This window comes from Anoplopoma fimbria, chromosome 21 (assembly GCF_027596085.1).
Source record: "Anoplopoma fimbria isolate UVic2021 breed Golden Eagle Sablefish chromosome 21, Afim_UVic_2022, whole genome shotgun sequence".
NCBI classification, from domain to species: domain Eukaryota; kingdom Metazoa; phylum Chordata; class Actinopteri; order Perciformes; family Anoplopomatidae; genus Anoplopoma; species Anoplopoma fimbria.
This window is the reverse complement of record NC_072469.1, coordinates 12,959,207-12,978,261: the sequence shown is the minus strand read 5'-3', so window position 1 is coordinate 12,978,261 and position 19,055 is coordinate 12,959,207. Positions and strand designations below refer to the sequence as shown.

Below are 19,055 nucleotides of genomic sequence, written 5' to 3'. Positions count from 1 at the left end.
AAACCAAAATCTGATATGACACAGAATGACCCATATGATTTATGATTATAATGCTGCTTGTGCTGCTTAACCCCCCTCCCATTATCATCCATGTTCCTTATTTTTTTTCTTTCGTTTGCTTTCCCTCCTCATTTTGCCCTCCATCGCTCCTGTATGTCTCCGCCCCGCATCGCAGCCTGTTGCCGGGGCGACCAAACCAAGCGCTGCTCCTAAAACACGTCTGAGTACCATAGCTCCTGGTGGCTCGGTCACAGCTCCCACTAGGCGCCCCACATCCTCCACCACCACCTCCATCTCAGACAAAAAAACAACCACAGCCAAGGCACCATCCACAGCCGCTGCTGGTCCAAAGCGACCCTCCACCATTTCCACCAGCCGCCCTGCATCCTCCACCACTTCTACCAGCCGCCCTGCATCCTCCACCACTTCTACCAGCCGCCCTGCATCCTCCACCACCACCACCACCACTGCACGTGATGTCAGACCCAAGGTAAGTTTTGTCTGTCAGGACGTCCGTCGAAGGCTGCAGGATGCTCAGTTATACACAACAAGGACACTTCATCTAATGGGTTTGGATTAAGCATGACCAAATGCTATTAAATGTCTAGCTCTTTAACATTTGGGATTCTGTCTCCTGAACATCTGGTCTAAGTGCCTTTTAGTGTGCACAGACTCAAAGTAGTTTATTATAACACTCTGATGAATCTTTGTCAAAGGGTGCAGCTTTAGGGTTTGCAGTACAAGCTGTATATGTAGTCCAACCTCAGAAACATAGAGTGCTTTTTCTTTATGAACAACTCGGACAGAAATAGGTACCACTTTCAAATAAACCATTGTTAACAATAGGTTTATAAGTTGGAGCTAATGTTTGTATTAATTGTTTTATTAATTAATGAATTGACCCTTCCCTAACTCCCGCCCCTCAAACATAGATTGGCCAATCATAGCATAGCATCAGCCAGCTCTGACTGTCTGAAAGGTCCAACAACTATTTGGCTCTGTTCCATTCGCTCTGAAAAAGCTTATTTGTATTTCCAAATATGAAGTAACATTTCTTCAGGTGAAGTTAGTGACAGTGTGTACACCGTTTTAGCTTTGACAACAGAGTAGCAGCGGGGGGTTATCATCCAAGAATATAACTTCTATTATTCTGAAATGGGACATTCTGCATAATGAGTACTTTGACTTGAGTACGATTCTGAATAAAGGACCTTTACACTCCATATAGTGCTACCATGATTTTAAGATTTGACTTCCTGGTCGAAAAATGGTTAAGGGCTTTGTGGCATGTCCCCCCCCTCCCTCTCTCCTCTGTGTTTTCTGTTTTTATTCACCCTTCAAAACCTCCAGTAAAGGTGAAAATGCCAAAAAATATATTGATTTTTATATTGATATTGAGATTAGAGCTGTGTTGGTCAACTTTTATGTAATGTAATACTTTACCTGATGAAATCCGTGTCACAGGATCAATATCATATTACTGTGGCTGCAGACCTGGTCTGCTACAAGGACAAACCTCTTAAATTGGACATTTTTGTCAGTAAGTCCTACTGACTTATCGATTACCTTATGTCACTAATTCATGCTCTGTGCTCTCAAAAAGACCTGTCAGCCTTCTGTCATCCTCGTCCTGTGGCCTCCTCAACTGCAACCTGCGTGAACTCCACAACTGCTAAAAAATTAAGAGCCTTTAATTAGCCTCTCAACGCCCGAGGGTGCGGGGTGACACAGTTCAGTGTAGCCATGTTGGCTCAGCTATATGTGGAGTGCAGCATCCTGGGGGTCATGAGGGGGGAAATATGCCGCTGAATGAAATGAGCAGTCGTCAAGAAGCATCTACATGTTACACGTATCGGGGCAAAAGTCTTTGACCTAATTTTCTCAGTGAAGATGCTAAACATTTTCCTGAGCTGATGACAGAAACCATATATACAGAAGATGCATCATGACCCACGTTGGTGCTAAAAGCATTTCATTCATTGACGGCAGTTTTTCCATTGATTTGTAGCGTTTACCGCTGCTGGCATTGCTTGCCTTCGCTCATTGATCTTTGTTCCCTCTCCCCACCTTACATCTGTGGTGTTTTTTATTGTTCTTCCTCTCCAGACAACCACGGAGAGGCGCCCCCTTGTGGCAAAGGCCAGCACCTCCACCTCAGCAGGCTCAATCTCTGCCACCAAAAATGGAACTGCATCAACAGCAGCCAGTAAAACTGCTGCATCAGTGCGCACATCGGCGTCTACCCGCACCGCTACCACCACCACAGCCAGAAGGCCTCTGGGTAATGGCAGCCACACACACACACACACACACACACACACACACACACACACACACACACACACACACAGATACACTTGTGCATGTTTTTGATGCTTGATATTTTTTTGCTCTGTTCTTTTTATACACGTGTTGCCCTCTGTAACGACTACACGCTCACCATCTGTGTTTCAGCCCTGAAGACAGACAGCAAACCGGGGGAGGAGAAGAAGCCCGGCGCTCTGAGGACTTCTACAGGTAGAACAGCACTCTCTTAACCTGTCAGAATAAAACAGAAACAGGTCACGCTGATAGAGGAAACAGGTCAACTCTATACTCTATCAGCCTGTAGATTTCTGATACAAGCACTTAGGAAAGGTCGGATAAAACATGTAGCCAAATGAATACCATATTTGGCCCTGCTATATGTGGAGTTGAGTTATATATATATACATAAAGTGTTATAAAACATTATGAAAATAAAGAATAGAAATTTCAACTTAGCAAAAAAATTGTAAACATTTTTTAAGGTCAATATTGAAGTGGTTAGAATTTTTATTCAGGCTTTTGATAGTTATTTTTATTTGCCAGTTGTATGAACTTTTGTAATACTTTAATATCTTGTGTATTTATTGGATGTCAGACTTCCGCCATAATTTGTAGACTACTTAAAGGGTGAGAGTCTGTGTAAGTCAGTTTAATAAACTTAATCTATAGGGCTAGGCATTGAGGTTTTCACCAATATCAAAATCGTAACAAGGACTTTTACGTCACAGTACGTCAAATCTAGGCAAAATCATATGGTAATAATGTTAAATAGTCACAAATTGAAATGTGCCCATTGCGCTACATCAGAGACAGAAGTCATAAAATGGACACAAACTTATTTTTGTAAACGTATGAACAAACCAGGACATTGTTTTGATACGATTCTACAGAAAGTCCTCTGGTGGGCTCAGAAGGAGGTGACCCTATGTTCGAAAGAAACGCAGCAAAAGTTCCCGCTATGGTAGATGAGATATGAGGAAGTGCCTTCTAGGGTGCCCATCCAGTGGAATAATAACATTATGGAATGCCCTCTTGGATTGCCTCACAGAAGAGTTAACACGTTACATTTTTTCCGACTCTTTTATCAATATACAATATTGAGTTATTGCCCAGCCTTATGTCGTAAAAAATTGTTTTTTTTTTCTCTTTTTTCAGCCACATTCAGGCAAATTATTTAAATAATAGCTAGAATTGAGTATTTAATAAAAATCTGGTTATATCATTATTTCCAGCCACAGTCTGACCTGGCACTATAGCGCTCCCACCCCCCTCTGTGCTTTTGATCTCTGCATATATTGATGTCCTCTGTCTTCTTCACTCTCCTCTCCTGTAATCCTTTCCTCAGTTTTGCCTCCCCCTCTCTCCCCCTCTCGCTCTTCCCACACAGTTACAGTTTCGCTCCTCACGTAGACAGATTAGTTGACATTTTGGCAACATGAGGGCTGTCAGCAGGAGTGTGACTCTGCAACACGCACTGTCCGAGCATAACAATGCTTGGCAGGCTGGTAGAGAGAGCGAGATAGAGAGTGAGAGAGAGGCTTTATTGCTGAAAGGCCCCAGAGAGTTAAAAAACCTTCATCACAGCAGCCTGTGGATTACCGTCCCCTTGCCGTTGACAGGAGTTTGAAGCTTCTGCTGATACGGCAGGCAGATTTTTCTCCATTAACCACGTCTTAACGGGAGCTGGAGAGACACCAAAGGCTCTCGGGGAGGATTGACAGCGGGACGCATGGTTCAGCATGCAGCCCTCTGAAAGAAAAAAGCTGACACGTAGAATGTGAATTGACAGATTTTAAGTGCAGTGTGGCTTAGCATGCTGAACCGAGGGATGCTCAAATGTATTTACTCAAATCAGCAGGAGATAGAAATGCAAGTGTAAGCAAAAAATGTTGTTGTTTTTTCAGACATACAGAGACTGGTGCATGTGTGGATGTCAGAATATATGTGGATGAAAAAAGATGATCCCTCTATGCCTGTCTTCCTTTTTGTCTCTCAGGCCTGCTCTCCAGCTCTGTTTTACTCCCATTTCCTTTTTTTTGTCTTTACTCTCCTTTCTGGCAGTATTTTATCCGTCAGTGTTGACTGTAAATGACGGATGAAATCCTTTGTGGTCTGACTTTGGGTCTGGGTTGTGTGTTAGAGAGAGTTTCTGAATCGAAAATACACTTATATAAAAAATAATTTCCAGTCCTCTGCTCGTTGCCTTTGGGTGTAGTTTGTTGTTGTAGCGATGTTGCTTCAAACACAGCAGTGAATTATCAATATTAACATTTTATCCCAGTGTCCTTAAGTAAAAACATTAAAATAATGGATATCTAGCTTTGCAATGACAAACTATAAAGCTCTGAATGAGGACCGAGATATACTTTTAAACTTTTAACTACTCGTTTGCACTCTCAGATTAACAAGATGTGTGATTACAAACAGGTATATCTCTGGCCTAACACTCTCTCTCTCTCTCTCTCTCTCTCTCTCTCTCTCTCTCTCTCTCTCTCTCTCTCTCTCTCTCTCTCACCAGACTCTACCAAACCCAAGACCACCACCACCACCCGCAGCACCGCTTCCACCACCTCTGCCTCTCGCCCCCGAACCGCAGCAGCCAAACCGGCCACGCCCTCCTCTTCCACCACCGGCACAGAGAAGAAGCCCACAGTTCCCCGCATCCCTCGGACCACTTCCTCAACCACCACCACCACCACAGCCTCTAGGATCTCGGCTCGCCCCAGCACAGCACCGGCCCCCGACATCCGCAACGCCCGCTCCAAGATCGGCTCCACGGACAACATGAAGCACCAGCCTGGAGGAGGGAAGGTAGGTCAGACCGTCTGCAGCTCTCAAACCTATAGACGGGTGCTTTGCTTTTAGGGGCATCTATCTTCAACTAACGGACAATGAAGCCTCAAGGCCTGCTTAACACGTGACACTGGCTTCTTCTGGTTCTTCACTTTCACTTCTTTCTGATGCTCTTATTTTGAAATAATAACCAGAATATACCTACCACTTTATCTGTAGCATACAGTACATGTCAGTTAGCATAATGCACAAGGTGGTTGGTACATTCACCTCACCATCTACAGTCAAATACAGCCTGCATCTTCTTTCTCACAGTCTTTTGCTCTGTTCACTTGCTTGGTTTTTCCATCTTCTTTTAATCCCACGTTACCCATTCTCTGAGCTTTCATCCTCCACCCTCATACCTCCCTCTCCTCCTGCACCGCCCCCTCTCCCTGTGTAATGTTGTGTTGTTGCTGACCCGGGATGGGTCTTGTCTCCCCAGGTGTCATCAGCCTCTCTGAGCAGGGGCGTCGCCTCCAAAGAAACCAGCCAGGGCAAAGTGAGTCGTCGTCCCCCACTCCTCCGCCTCCCCACCATCACCACACCCTCCACCTCCCTCCTTCTTTGACTCTCACTGACTTTTATGTTCAGACATATTTTTCTTATTTACTTTTTTACCAGCTTTCATATCTTCTGTTGATTTTTGATCAATTGCTCTACTTTGCAGGTTGACAATGACAAACCACAGACTTCAGAGTAATACAAGTACATTTTTAATCACAATTGAACGGTTTCAAACCATCTAGTGGCCATTTAGGATGGCCATTGGTTCCATTAATCTTTGTATTGCAAAACGGCTCCATTTGAAGCAAAGTACAGCTTTCTACTCCATTTCCAGGGTTCCGCTCAGCCGTCTAGAATACATTAGGTCTCTATTCAAATATACATCTTCAAATTCCAAAGTTGTTGCTACCTGGGGACGATCTAAAACAACATATAAAGTTTACACAGCTAGCTTCATGGTACACTGTCTAAATACTGAAAAATCAATGATTTAAGACCTGTAGAGAAGCATTATACTCATGGTAACGCATTTACAAACACAAAGGTATCACAACCTCAAGACAAAATCAGACATGATGTTCATGCATTGGATTATCTCATTTTTGGTGATCTGAAAAGAATGAAAAACGAGGCAGTACAAAATTTGCCACATGCTGATAAGGCCGTGGTAATACTTGTCTTTTCAATGAGACTTTTGTCATCAGATCACGCCAGGACATATAAACTGTCACGTCTGTACACTCAGAGATTGGATCTAGTTGTATTGCTTCTCCAAATGGCCATAACCACATGCTGCAGCTCTCATTTGGGTTTGGATCTCAGTGAGGTGTGGACAGCATGTGGGCACAATCCATACCATTTATCAAAGGTACGTCTCCATCATCTTCCTCCCACACGGGAGATCCTCTCCATAGGAGAGCAAAAGGTGAAGAGAGGAGTAAACTTGGGCTGGAGCTCATCTGAGACCTGTTAAGTTACTGCTGATGAACATATTTCCTAATTTTGCTGCTTGAAAATTAAACTTATAAATGACAAAATAAAAATAGTATTACTGCAGGGAGGAAGATTGAGCACCAAAATAACAGGGGGCTTTCATTGCGAAGAATTTATACGATAAGAAATGTGTCTATCACCATTTTACAGCCACTCCTTTAACTACGAAATATATCCCATTCCTATCCGATCAGGCAGTGTGGACACACACATGGAGAGGGAGCTGAGGTCCAATCTGGTGCATCAGATCACAAGGGTTGCATTGAAAAGACAAGTGTAGAAAATGAGTGTTCCTGACAGTATTTTGTCCTATAACATCTATTTTCTTTTCTATAAAGGGCACGTGTTCAAAATGTGGCCTTCCACTGTCGCTCAGTGGTAGAGCTAACTCCTGTGTTGTTCCTTTTGTAAATGCAGCAAATGTTTCCTTCAGCAGTGACATGCCCTGAAGTAGCAAACAGCCAGCAGTAGTGTCTCTACAGTATAAATGTTGTATTTGTCGCTGGTCAATCAGTGTTAATAACGTGCTCTGGGGTTCTGTGGATTCTACTCAACGGGGACGGATTTGTTGTGTTGCATGTGTGTTCTCTTTAACCCTTTGGACCCTAAAACACACCGCATGATGGAAAAGCATGTTTCTTTAAACAATCACCAAAACTTCAATGATCATCACAGCCATTCTCATCATATTTCCATCTTTTTGACAGTCCTTGGACACATCATGGATGACAAATGCTTCCATCAGAAAATTAATCCCAAACTTAGCCTCAAATTGAGATATTTCATGTCTTATTTAGAAATTTTGCCCCCCAAAAAATATTCCCTCTCACCAGATCCTGTAAAAAACATTAAATTCTAAGCTCAGCAAACTGCTTGGAGTTCAGAGGGTTAAAACAGCTTTTGTGTGGCATTCAGAAGTTTCTGCTTTCTTTTTTGTCAGACTTGGATGATGCGACATTTGAGTACCATCCTGTCCCTTCACATTTCTGTCACTGTCACTATTCAAATGGCAACACAAGTCAGATTTCAGACCGCTTCACTGCTCATCAGTGGATATCGAGCGCACCAAAGACAGTTCACATATTTGTTGTATTTGCCAAGGTGACCCCTTCCCCGTCCTCCTGTCCTTTCCTTTCTAACCCTGCCTGTGATGGTGACTTCTTCTCCCCTTCTCTTTTCTTTTCCTCTCTTCTTTTCGTCTCTCACCTCTCCTCCTTCCACTTCCTCTCCGTGCCATCCTCCCCTGCCCTCCCTGGCTCTCCTCTTCCCTCTTGCTGCTATGCTGTGTCCGTGTAGGTTCAGATAGTCTACAAAAAGCTGGACTTCAGCCACGTCTCCTCACGCTTGGGCTCCAAGGACAATATGAAGCATGTTCCTGGTGGAGGGAATGTAAGTACTGCCCGGCCTTCAACCAGAAGTCATATGCATCGGCCAATTAGTCCGACAAATTTGGCTTGATGAGCTGGCTTAAAGGAACAACAGAGAAAATAAACTCTTTTGTTTTTGCCCCTAAAAATGGAAAATATAAAGTATAGAGTTCTGCTCTTGTTTGGACCCTTGGAATTCGAGGGAATTATTGGACAGCATGCTAGCAACCCTGATGTTCCAGCCCCTCCCCCACAACCCGCTGCACAGTCCCTTGCTTCCTTAAACTCTCCCTGTGTTTTCCTGCCCTGTCACTAACTTACTAAACAAATAACAAAAGTCATGCTAACAAACACAACTGTTCTCCGATCGGCTCCGTCTCCGTTAAGACCATCTGGTTCTTTGAGTAGAGGATCGCCACAGAGAGAGAGGTACACGTGGGGAGCTCTGGTTTTACTGAAAAGATTCCGTCCTGTCCTTAGCTTCTTCTTTTGATGCGTGGTATTTCAACGAAACAAAAGATATTTTACCACATATGGTTTTTTTCTCTTTAAAAACAATCATGTTGGAATCAACTGCGACTTTGCAATATGTCTGAATTCTCAAAGTTCAGCTGGCAGCAGCATGATCTTCAAGTTGCAATCTGAATTTTCTTGTTTTATTTTTACCACAATATGGAGGACTGTTTGCTTTCCACCATTTGATTGATCTTAATGATGGTATTTCAAGGTGTGAGTGGGGCAGCTGAAGAAGAAAGAGCCCTTTAAAAAGAAGCCGTAAAGGGTCCAATATCCATGCAGAATGTTTTAAACACTTGTGATTAAAAAAAGGCTTGTTTGATGATTGACAGGTGCAGATACTCAACAAGAAGGTGGACCTAAGTAAGGTGACATCAAAGTGTGGCTCCAAGGACAACATCAAGCACAAGCCTGGTGAGCTGGGAAATGTAGTTTTTGTTTTTTTTAAAGGCATGGTGCTCAAAAGCCTCTGGATGATCCATCTCTTTGTACACTGAGTTGGTTGACTGATAATCAGAATGATTGTCCGTGTGCCCTGCAGGCGGTGGCGTCGTAAAGATCGAGTCCCACAAAGTGAGCTTCAGGGAAAAGGCTCAGTCCAAAGTGGGCTCCATGGACAACTTGAGCCATTCACCTGGTGGAGGAGGAGACAACAAGGTGAGATCATCACGCAGGACGACGTCCTTCAGTCTGCCCCGCCCACTGTTAATCTGTGTTGTTTTTACATCCCTGTTCATAGGAAATCAACGCATCGATCAGGGCGTTTTGTGCAAATGAGATCTGAAGACTTTTAATGAGCCAGCCAATCGCAATGGAGATCCTACTTGAGTTATTAACGTTATTTATTCCCCCCTAGATGAAATTAAAACGTGTTCATGTACACATATACTCACAATTAGTGAGTAATCCCAGTTTCTTATTAGGGGTCTACTTATACAAGGGGTTATCAAACCTTTTGGGGCCAAGGACACCTAAGAGGGGAGGACAATTTTCCAAGGACCCCCTCCAATTTTCTACTGTTAGATTCCATAGGAACTTTGGGTAATCTAAAACTTACAACCTGCTTCAGGCTGGTTTCATAGTGCCTAACTGACACACATTTGAATTAAGATAAAATCAGATAATCCTTTATTATTCCCAGTTAGATTCAACCTGACAGCATTTATAGCCTACATTTCAAGTAATCGATCTTAAAAGCTTTCAGAAAAGGAACCGTAGCAAGACAGGCATAACACATTTAAAATTTTTAAACCAGTCTTAAACTGACTTCAAGTAAGCGCTTGAGTACGGAATATATTGCTGTGTGTCACCATCAAATCAGAGTTTCTTTTGGCCTTAAGCTAAAGTGGGTGGGATTAATGGACACAATATGATTGTTTTATTGGTGCACATAGTCCCCATCTGTAGATATGCACTTTTTAATGATACCGCACAATTGTACAATGAATAACACATTTTTTGACGAAAAAATACTTCTCCAATGGTTTCGTGTATGTTGCTATAAATTCTACAGTGTGACCTACAGCCCAGAATGAGAGACCACCAAGTTCTCTATAAAATTAACATTCATGACTATATGAGCTAATAATTAGTTAAAATTGGCGATGACCAAACGACCTACCAACCGTCTTTTTGTTCTGATGAACATCTTTTTACTTTGAAAACCAGTGAGAAACATCCAAAGACAGAAACCTCTCATGTTAACTAATCAAACCTGTTCTAGCTTTGTCCGGTAATAAGTGTGATCATGTAAGGCCCTATCGCTCAGAGTAAGAATCTGACAAGCTCACTAAATAAGTTTTCAGGTCCAGACTTGAAACTGTCAATCAGAGAGGGCAGTGAAACACCTTCAGCTTGGTTTTAAAGGTATCATTCCAGTAATTATCTGTGCAAGATTAATGGAGCATTTATGACTTCGGGGCGGTTTCAGGTTTTTACTGCTTGCCTAGATTCACAGCTGTGTTCGTAATCTGAAAGCTGTCGGGTGGCTTCAAGCTTCAATCACTTATGATGATGACAGCCTGTCATAAACTATCTGCAGCTACCTGAACCATCTCAAACACTCTGCACCTGCAATCGGCTCCCTTTCTCCTGACCTTTTCTCCTGCTGTTGTGAAATTGTGCGGATGCCTCCCTGCAGGGCAAAAAGTCGGCTCAGCTCTGTCCTACACATTTAGATAGAGCACATAGGCATGTAGAAAAAGGATGATGACATGATGCTTCAACACAGGACATTTATGGGTAAATTGATCAGAAATTATGAAACTAGATGATGTCCCCTGTCCCCCTCAGCCTATGGCAGCTCATCTGTGTTTCATGATCACTGCATGATCCCATCGTTCACTCACATTATCATCTCCACACACTCTTTAGCACGTCCAGTTTGCATCTGCACCCTCCAACCTAGTAAGGATACATAATAGTAAGGACAGCTAAAAATAGCATTCGTGTAACAATGACCCATCAGAGAGGGCCTTTTGCTTTTTGATAGCTTTTTGACAACTGACGTCTGTTATTAAAAAAGATGTGGAGAGCTTCAAAACACGCGTCCTTATATGTTTAGAGGAGGTGCTCTCTTTTTGCTTCTTGTAAAGATAAGGCTGGCAGTATTCTATATTTTTCTTACTGTCAACAAATTCTATGAATAGACCAAACCAATAATAATAATACGTATTATACATGTTTCCAAAGCTGTGCCATAGAGCTCCATTGTTGTCCAAAAACTATTAAAAACACATCAGTGAGCCCTGTTGCACTCAGGGACATTTTTGTTCATTACCATGAGCACAAACACTGTTGTTTATTTACTAGATCAACAGATGTGGATTAATCCGCTGCTGAAAATAGTCCCCAACAAACGACTATTTTCTCCTGCTTGAGTAGCTAACCATTTGGTGGGTCAGGTTAATTGTGGCCAGCTGTTTTAGAAAATGATTTAGCCTTTTTTTTCTTTTTTAAATTAAAGTAGAAACGGCCAATTTGTGATCCGGCGCAGGGTAAGGAAGTCAGAAAGAACTAAGTGACGGACGAAGACATTGTGGGTTTGGGTCTTTGCATCAATTAGGTCTATCTGTGGTTCCACAGTGCTACATGACACGCCCTTGAAATGGTCTCATTGCGGTTAGGTTCAGGCACAGCAACGTTAAGGCCCTAAAAGTACTTGGTCAGGTTTATGAAAACATCATTAGCCTGCAAAATGGAGATAGACTCGTCTCCTTTGCGTGGGATATGTTGAAATTAAGAAAATACAAAAAAAAAAGACATAATATTCCCAGCCTGCCTGATGAATCTACTGATCGAAACATGATAGTAACTCAGACTTCTGTTCTTCAGCAGGAGTCTGAAGCCGTTCAGTTCCTCCTGGGTTTTTTCTGATATGTTTTTGACGTTAGCTTTGTTTCTATGAGAAGTAGCAACTCTTGAGGTCATTTCACATCTACTTCCTTCCAGGTAGAATAACAGCATTCAAGCATTTTTACAAATATGTTTATGGGATCATGCAGAAAGGTTCTTGGTTCAGGAAAAACTCATTTTCTACACATTTTATGCTTCGAATTAGCATTTGCTTTTTTTGATGTGATGTTCTTGAATTTACAATTTACTTTTTTATCACTTCTTTTTTTTTTTTTTTTTACATTATATAACTAGTTATTATTTTTTTTGTAATTCCATCTCCCTCCATCTTAGTCTGGCTCCAGATCTTCTGCCTCGCAAGAGTTTTGCAATTCCAGTCTTCCTGAATCATTTGAAAATACCTCAAACAGATCTATGTTCTGTCTTTCACAAAAGATAACAAATGTAGTTATATGAGATTTGGAGCCAGGTTGTTCCATCCCCATCCCCCTCGATTGACACGCCCTGCTATGTGTTCTCTAGGCTGAGGGGGCCCAGGAGACCACAGAGGGGAGCGGGACCCCCCTGAGTGGCACCGCGGCCTCTGCCCCGGGCTCTGACCCGGGGCAGGCAGGGAGCCCTGCCACCCAGGAGAACGGGTTGAAGGAGGGGGCTCCCTGCGATAGTGAGGGCCTCCGGGAGCCCCAGGCCCTGGATTCTCGCATCCCAGAGACAAGTAAGTTTTTTGTGTGTGTTTGCCGGCTCCACCTGCTGTCGGTTCAGGGTTTGACTCCAACAGAAGGATGAGACGCTCGGGAATAAGCCAATGATTCCCAGCAATATCCTGTTGTCTGGTAACACCTGAAACTTAGCATACTGTGTAGTAAAAGTATAACTGAATTCTCTCTGGCTGAGATGAGTGGTCTCTGTGAGTGTAACCCTGTATCTGTGTCTGTACTCTGTTCATCATGTCGTCTGCCGTCCAAAGCTCCTGATCACACCGTCGTCTCCCGACTTCTTATCTTGCAGGCATCTAATTCTACTATCCCTCTGCCCTCCTCACCTCATCTCTCCCCCCCCCCCCCGCAACATCATCTCTTCCCTCCTTCCCCACCTTCTCCCGGCCATGTTTTTTTCTTTCTCCCTTATCTCCCCCCCCCCTTTTCTTCCAACCTTTCTGCCGCAGATTGAGTGTTTCAAGCTCAACTTCCGCGAGAACGCTCGCTCTCGCACGGACCACGGCGCCGACATCATCCCCTGGCCGCCCCCAGGACGACGACGACAACAACAGACCCTGCCCACACGGCTCATCCCATTCTCTGCACCAAAACCACCACCACCACCTGCCGGCTCCCCGTCATGTCTCCCTCAACGAATTGTTGGCTCCTGCAGGCCCCGTCGGCTCCCCCTCGGCCCCCTCCTTGGTGCATCTTCAGGGGGGTTCAGGGGGACAACATCAGCTCCATAAAGGGATCCCCACCTTTCTGCTAATCGAGCCCTGAGAACCCCTTTCATCTTAAATCTGTCGTCGCACATTTTTGAACTTGCCGTTCTAGTATAGACTTCATGTTATCATGCCTCCTCTGTCACATCATCATCATGCGCTATAGCAACCCCCCCCCAAACCCTATGTTTCGCTGAAGTGACTGTATAGACTAAGCTTGGGCCTTTGGTGGGAATCTACATGGAGTGAAATGTTTTTCTCACATATTTGATTGCGTCTTCTCCGAGCCGGCTGACCTGGAATCAGTGGGTTTCCCCTCGGATCCTCTGGTTGCGTACACTGACCCCCCTTCACCATCTCACCTCCCACACACACAATAAGCAGCAATCCCAGCGTGGAACCCCTCTCAGACTCCCCCATGGCTTCTGTCAATGCGTAGCTTCTCTTTTTCCTCATGACTCTAGGGGCCGCTTATTTCCCGGTGACCGCTTCGCCTCCGCTTCAGTGACATCACAGTAATTCATCGTGCATCTCATCCGCTTCACCGCCCTCACTATCACTCACTATAAACAAGCTGACAAACACAAAAAAAGCTAGTCAACAAGTAGGCTGTTTGAACCATTTTAGGCTGTTTAACTCTTTATTCTCTGTGTTTGTGATGGTGTGTTTGAGTGACAAAAAATTGTGTAAAAATGAGCTTTGGTGTTCAGTTCGGATCTTATTTCTGTCTCTCTCGAGTGTTCTTCCTTTGTCCCTCCTAGTTTCTTTATTTTTAAAGCTAGGTTTTCTTTATTTATTGTACGTTTCTTCCTGCGCGAGCAATACAGCGGGTGGTCTTTTATCTCCGGCAGCACTCAGAAAACCTTGGAATCACGCACAGGTTCTTATTTTAAAAACCTAGACACACAGCGAAGATATTCACAGGGAGGGAGAAATTGAGAGGGAAGGTGTTGCTATAAGGGATGAAAAAGAAGCGTTCAAGGCTAAACACTTGTTGGAACCTGAAGGTTTTTTGAAATGCAATAGAGGAAGTTTGCCACAGTAGAGAAGCTTTAACTGAGCATGCAGTCCAGAGGGAGATGAGGAAGATGTCTGAACGTCTCCGAAGTCGAACCAGCTGTGTGTCTCTAATGTGCCTCCCGTTCCTCCTTACCTGAAAACCTCAGTAAACGAGGACCACGCAGGCTCACGCCTAAAACCGCTCGGGCAAAGTGAAAATCATCGTTTAAATAAAGGAGTTGAAACGTTAGGGGGCAACCTGGTATGCTGCTAAATCTGGCTTTCCTGACAGTTGCGTAGTCACGGTTGCCGTCCCATTTCAGGTGTTTCTTTAAGGGTTATGGTAGCATGTTGTTTGGCAGAAGCTAAATACAAAAACATCTGTAATATGTGTGTTTCTAACACTTGATTATTGTTGGAGTATTAGCAGTGGAACATGATGTGGCTTTATACTCTTCTCTTGTAGCAATGTATTCAACGGTTGCCTCCAATTGCCTTTATAATGCATGGCCAGATTATATGATATCACACCCATAGCTGAGAGCCTTTGTGCATTATAACTCTAAGTGTTGTGGTTTGGTACCATATATATACATCACTGGGCAATCCTAGATGGTCGATGTGTCGTTACGCAAAGTGAGACTTTTACCTCCGACGGACAGGAGGTGCTGGTTTCTGATGGTTCTTGCTGCACCTCATTAATTCTACTCCTTCGAGCTAGCTGCAGATTTGTATAGAGTGGCTCAAACATACAAAAATAGATGATAAAATAGTCTTTTTAGTAGTATTTTATTTAGTAAATTTATTCTGCTCCTCGTTAACTTTTTAGCAATCACTGCATCGCTTCCTCGCTCAGTTTTAAGTATAGTGTTGTAATAAGGGCAGGGTATCATCTGGAAATTTCTCAATATCAATATTGCTACGAAAGCCAAAACAGTTTTAAGGACATCTTTAACATGCATAGTTTTTTTTTTGTGGTGGCTGCTTTGAATTCAATTCGATTTTTATCTTTTATAGCCCAATTACACGAATCACATATTTGCCTCAGAGGGCTTTACAATCTGAACCGCATACATCTACTGTTCTTGTATGCAGTAGATGTATGCCCCCCCCCCACACACACACACAAAATAAAAAACCTTTATCAAGGAAAAATAAGGGAAGAGAAACCCAAATAAGCTGTAAAGATAAAATAGTCTGCTTATAACCTTATAAGGTTATAAAGTAACATTACCATTTATTTGGCGGTGTCTCTGTCCACCCTGTGAATGTAAGTCCAATAGTCCCTCTCATCTGGCTTGGTCTACACCAACTCCAGACGGAAATATCTGGCTCATTGTCCGTCTGATCTTTGGTGCTAGGCAGGGAGCATACTTTGCCTGATCATTTTTGCTGCCTGGATCATGTGTTAATGACAGAGATGTGAGACTGAACCAAAAACAGGGAAGTTACGTCCTGTAAAACCAAAACAATGAGCTGAAAGACAGTAAAATGTTCTGTTGACCTGAGGGGAACAACTCTCTGTTGTTTCATCGCTATGAGCAACACTTTTCAGATCACACATAGACATTGCTTCCTCTAACAGTAGGAAACAAAGTTCTCAAATGTTCTCTAAACATGGGCAGCCATACAAGACGTTACCTAAGTAGAACACAGTTCTAAAATCAGAAATTATTAAAAAAAAGAAAAATATATGTAAAGAAGGCTATGAATATGACCATGAGCATTTAACGGCAACTTTTAGTTCGGCTTTTTCATACCCTGTGCTTTGGACGCATTTCATTAAATACAAATAAAGTATCAAACTTTAATAACCAGTGGTAGTTATAACGCATATCTAGTATTACAGGAATAAATGACTTCCAGGTTTGGTTGGGTTTCATATAGAACTTCTTAATTACAATTCTTTTGAGTGTTGAAAAGCAAGTGAGGTAATGGCAAGCACCTTAACATAAATTTGTTTTTTTAAATTCAGTTTTAAAACCAAAGCTCCATGGACCGCCCCCTACAGATGACCCTAAACACTCCTGAGCTTTCCTGCTAAAAATACATTGACGCTCTGGTAATGATTCTTAAAGAAGCTTTGAAGTAACTTAATTGCACCTTAGTGCTTTAATGAATCAAGGAGGGCTGACTGTGATGGAGTGGTGCTATTTAATTAAACCTTAACTCACTCCTCTTTGAACAGGTGATCCCAAGTAGCTTAATTGTGAATGAGACTTGGTGTGATGACATGAATAGAGCAATAAACTGAATGACAGTGCCCTCATTACTATTCATCATGAAACAGTTGGATTCAGATTTAGGTTTTTGTTTTTTCATATTGGAATCTTTAAAAATTTTATATAAAACAAAGCCTTTTAAGAAAGATCCATTTTTTCCCCCCAACAAATTAGGCAATAACTTCATGTCTTCTGAAAGTGGGAATGTTAGAGTTCCTTTTCTGCCAGTTGAGGATCAAGTGTTGCAAAAAGTGCAGCTGTCATCAAATAGTGTAATCGCTTTGTTTGTACCACGGCTGTCCCATAGCTACATTTTTCCCCGTGCCTGTCCACGACAAAGTTTTAGCTTCGCTCCTACCCCAGACTTCTTACTCACCACTACTTATGAGATTGCACGGATGTATATAGATATTTTATTGTCGATGCACTCTTTATGGCCCTAGAGATGAACAAAAGACAGTACTGCAGCAGCATCAGTTGGGGTTCGGTGGGTGGGGTTTATGCTCAGAACAGCTTTTATGTCCACACACCTTTAATGGTTCTAACTGGGAGGAGGCGTTTTTATTACGATTATTATTCTGATTATTAGTATGACAAATTTGAAAAAGACTGCCTTTTTCATTCGAAAGGGGCCACTGTGGTGGAAGAATGTCTTTTGAGATATATTGTACTAAAGACGCAACACTTTTGTATATGTATTTATCGTTGTGTTCCCGTCGCCTCGTGGTGTCGTGATCTCACGGTTGGACAGACGATACTTTCGATTTGCTGCAAAAACCGTGTCCGGGATTTAAACCCTTATACAACTCTTAGAAATTATTTTTTAAATCTGATTTCATTTTAAAGCCCTGTAACGGCAGCTCAGTTTAGAACTGGCAAAGTAGAGCTTAATTAATTCACATTGTTAAGCCCAGTCTTAAGAGATGAGAATAATGTATGGACTAGCTGATTATCTACTCATTCAGGAAACAGTGACCTCTGCAGTTTCATTATAGAGAACCGAGCAGACTGCAGCTAAGCACCTGTGACACATGACACTGTATATCACAGTGGGCAAAGGGAATTTCTTGTTCAAGCAGGCACTCAAGTGTAGAGCTCAGTGTGTATGCTTGTTAATTTGGGAGTACTGCATATCAAACATGTTGGCCGCTACATACAAAGCAGCAACCTGCCCTGGAGAGTCACACACACCGACACCCTAACACATCCTTGTGTGAGGTTAACTAACCATAGTAGTCAGGTTTGGCTTGTGTAATAAATGCTCCTCACTATTCTACCCCTTGTAGAGCTTCATCTACCGCCACTGCACTCATGCAAGAGTTACACTAACTAACATCACCTACCGTACCTGCAGAGCATGCTGAAAAACAACAACGGGATGTGTTAGGTAGACTTACTATGTCATTTGCAGAACCTCATTGTTTGTTTTTTTTGTGCTGTTATTTTCTTCATTAATTTGAATTTTATTTTTTTGGTTTGGAAAAAAAGTGTTTATTGTGATTACTTGTTAATTAGTGATGTGATTATTGAACATGAAATAAAAATGAACTAAAAACTCTCATTTGTGTTCGACTCTCTTCTGTTTCGGACTATTTCTGAAATGTTGAAGGAGGTGTTAGTATGCAGCTTTGAATAGAGCCATTGATTTTGAGACAAGGAACCAGAAACCAAAACATCTTAACTCATTTCCATGTTTTAGGACTCATTCCTTCAGCACTCTGTACTTGGGCCCAATCCCACAGACTGTGAGGCACATTGCCACAAAGTCCTTGGGGGTTTAGTTCTGTCCCACTGTCAAATCCTTGAGTGTTTGAGGACTCTTTTGCAGACATTTTGAGTCCTTTATGAACACTTACACTAAGTACCCATTGCTGCAGACTTTGCCTCAGGAATTTACCCACAATTCACGGCAGTGTGATGTTAAACACAGGATAACCAGGAGGGGAAAAAAGGTAAACAAAGAGAATGGAACATGGGTGTTCAGACTGGCTTATTAAATTTACACAGAAACATTGAAAAACCCATGGAATCAGGAATGCAAGCATAGACTTTGTGACACACCTGGTTCATTCATCACCCATTTCTGTTCATTCTGCGTGTATATTCAATGTGTAAGTATATTATTCGACAGTTACCTCTTATCTTGCAAGGCAAGAGCCTGAAAAACTTTCATATCAGGGAGTAAAAATATGAAATAAATACCCACAATTGTACATAACATGCTGTGATGTTGTCATGGTAGAGCGGAAACAGCAATAGTCGTAACTTTCCGTAACCATGGTTTCATATCAGAATCTTTCTGAAGCGGCATCCTAAAGTCTAAAGAGAAAAATAAAACTCTTGAGCTATTTCGTTGGCATTTCCATTTTTTGGTAAACATCTTGTCGTTTTTAACTCTTTAACTGATTTTTATGAGCTGCTTGGATATTATATACAACACATTACAATCAGCATCTACCGTTTTCTAGACAAGAAAGGGGTTAATGTTATCCTAAGAACGGTGCCACCTTTAATTTACATGTCTATCTTAGTTTG

At 42.4% G+C, this 19,055-nt stretch overlaps 1 protein-coding gene across 3 annotated transcripts in view; it reads left to right on the top strand.

Moving 5' to 3' along the window:
* LOC129110538 (microtubule-associated protein 4) overlaps positions 1–18,081 on the top strand; it is a 105,257-nt gene extending 87,176 nt beyond the window's left edge. For 2 of the 3 annotated variants that reach the window (XM_054622628.1, XM_054622626.1), the window contains 9 exons: positions 176–490; positions 2,107–2,281; positions 2,455–2,517; positions 4,826–5,118; positions 5,585–5,641; positions 8,855–8,936; positions 9,064–9,179; positions 12,399–12,591; positions 12,885–12,927. In XM_054622628.1, the coding sequence (XP_054478603.1) occupies positions 176–490; positions 2,107–2,281; positions 2,455–2,517; positions 4,826–5,118; positions 5,585–5,641; positions 8,855–8,936; positions 9,064–9,179; positions 12,399–12,591; positions 12,885–12,892 (1,302 nt within the window). In that variant the 3' untranslated portion in view covers positions 12,893–12,927. Of the gene's footprint in view, positions 1–175; positions 491–2,106; positions 2,282–2,454; positions 2,518–4,825; positions 5,119–5,584; positions 5,642–8,854; positions 8,937–9,063; positions 9,180–12,398; positions 12,592–12,884; positions 12,928–13,041 lie in introns of those variants that run through there. The other variant, XM_054622627.1, reaches the window with a different exon arrangement.
* Positions 18,082–19,055: the final 974 nt, after the last annotated feature.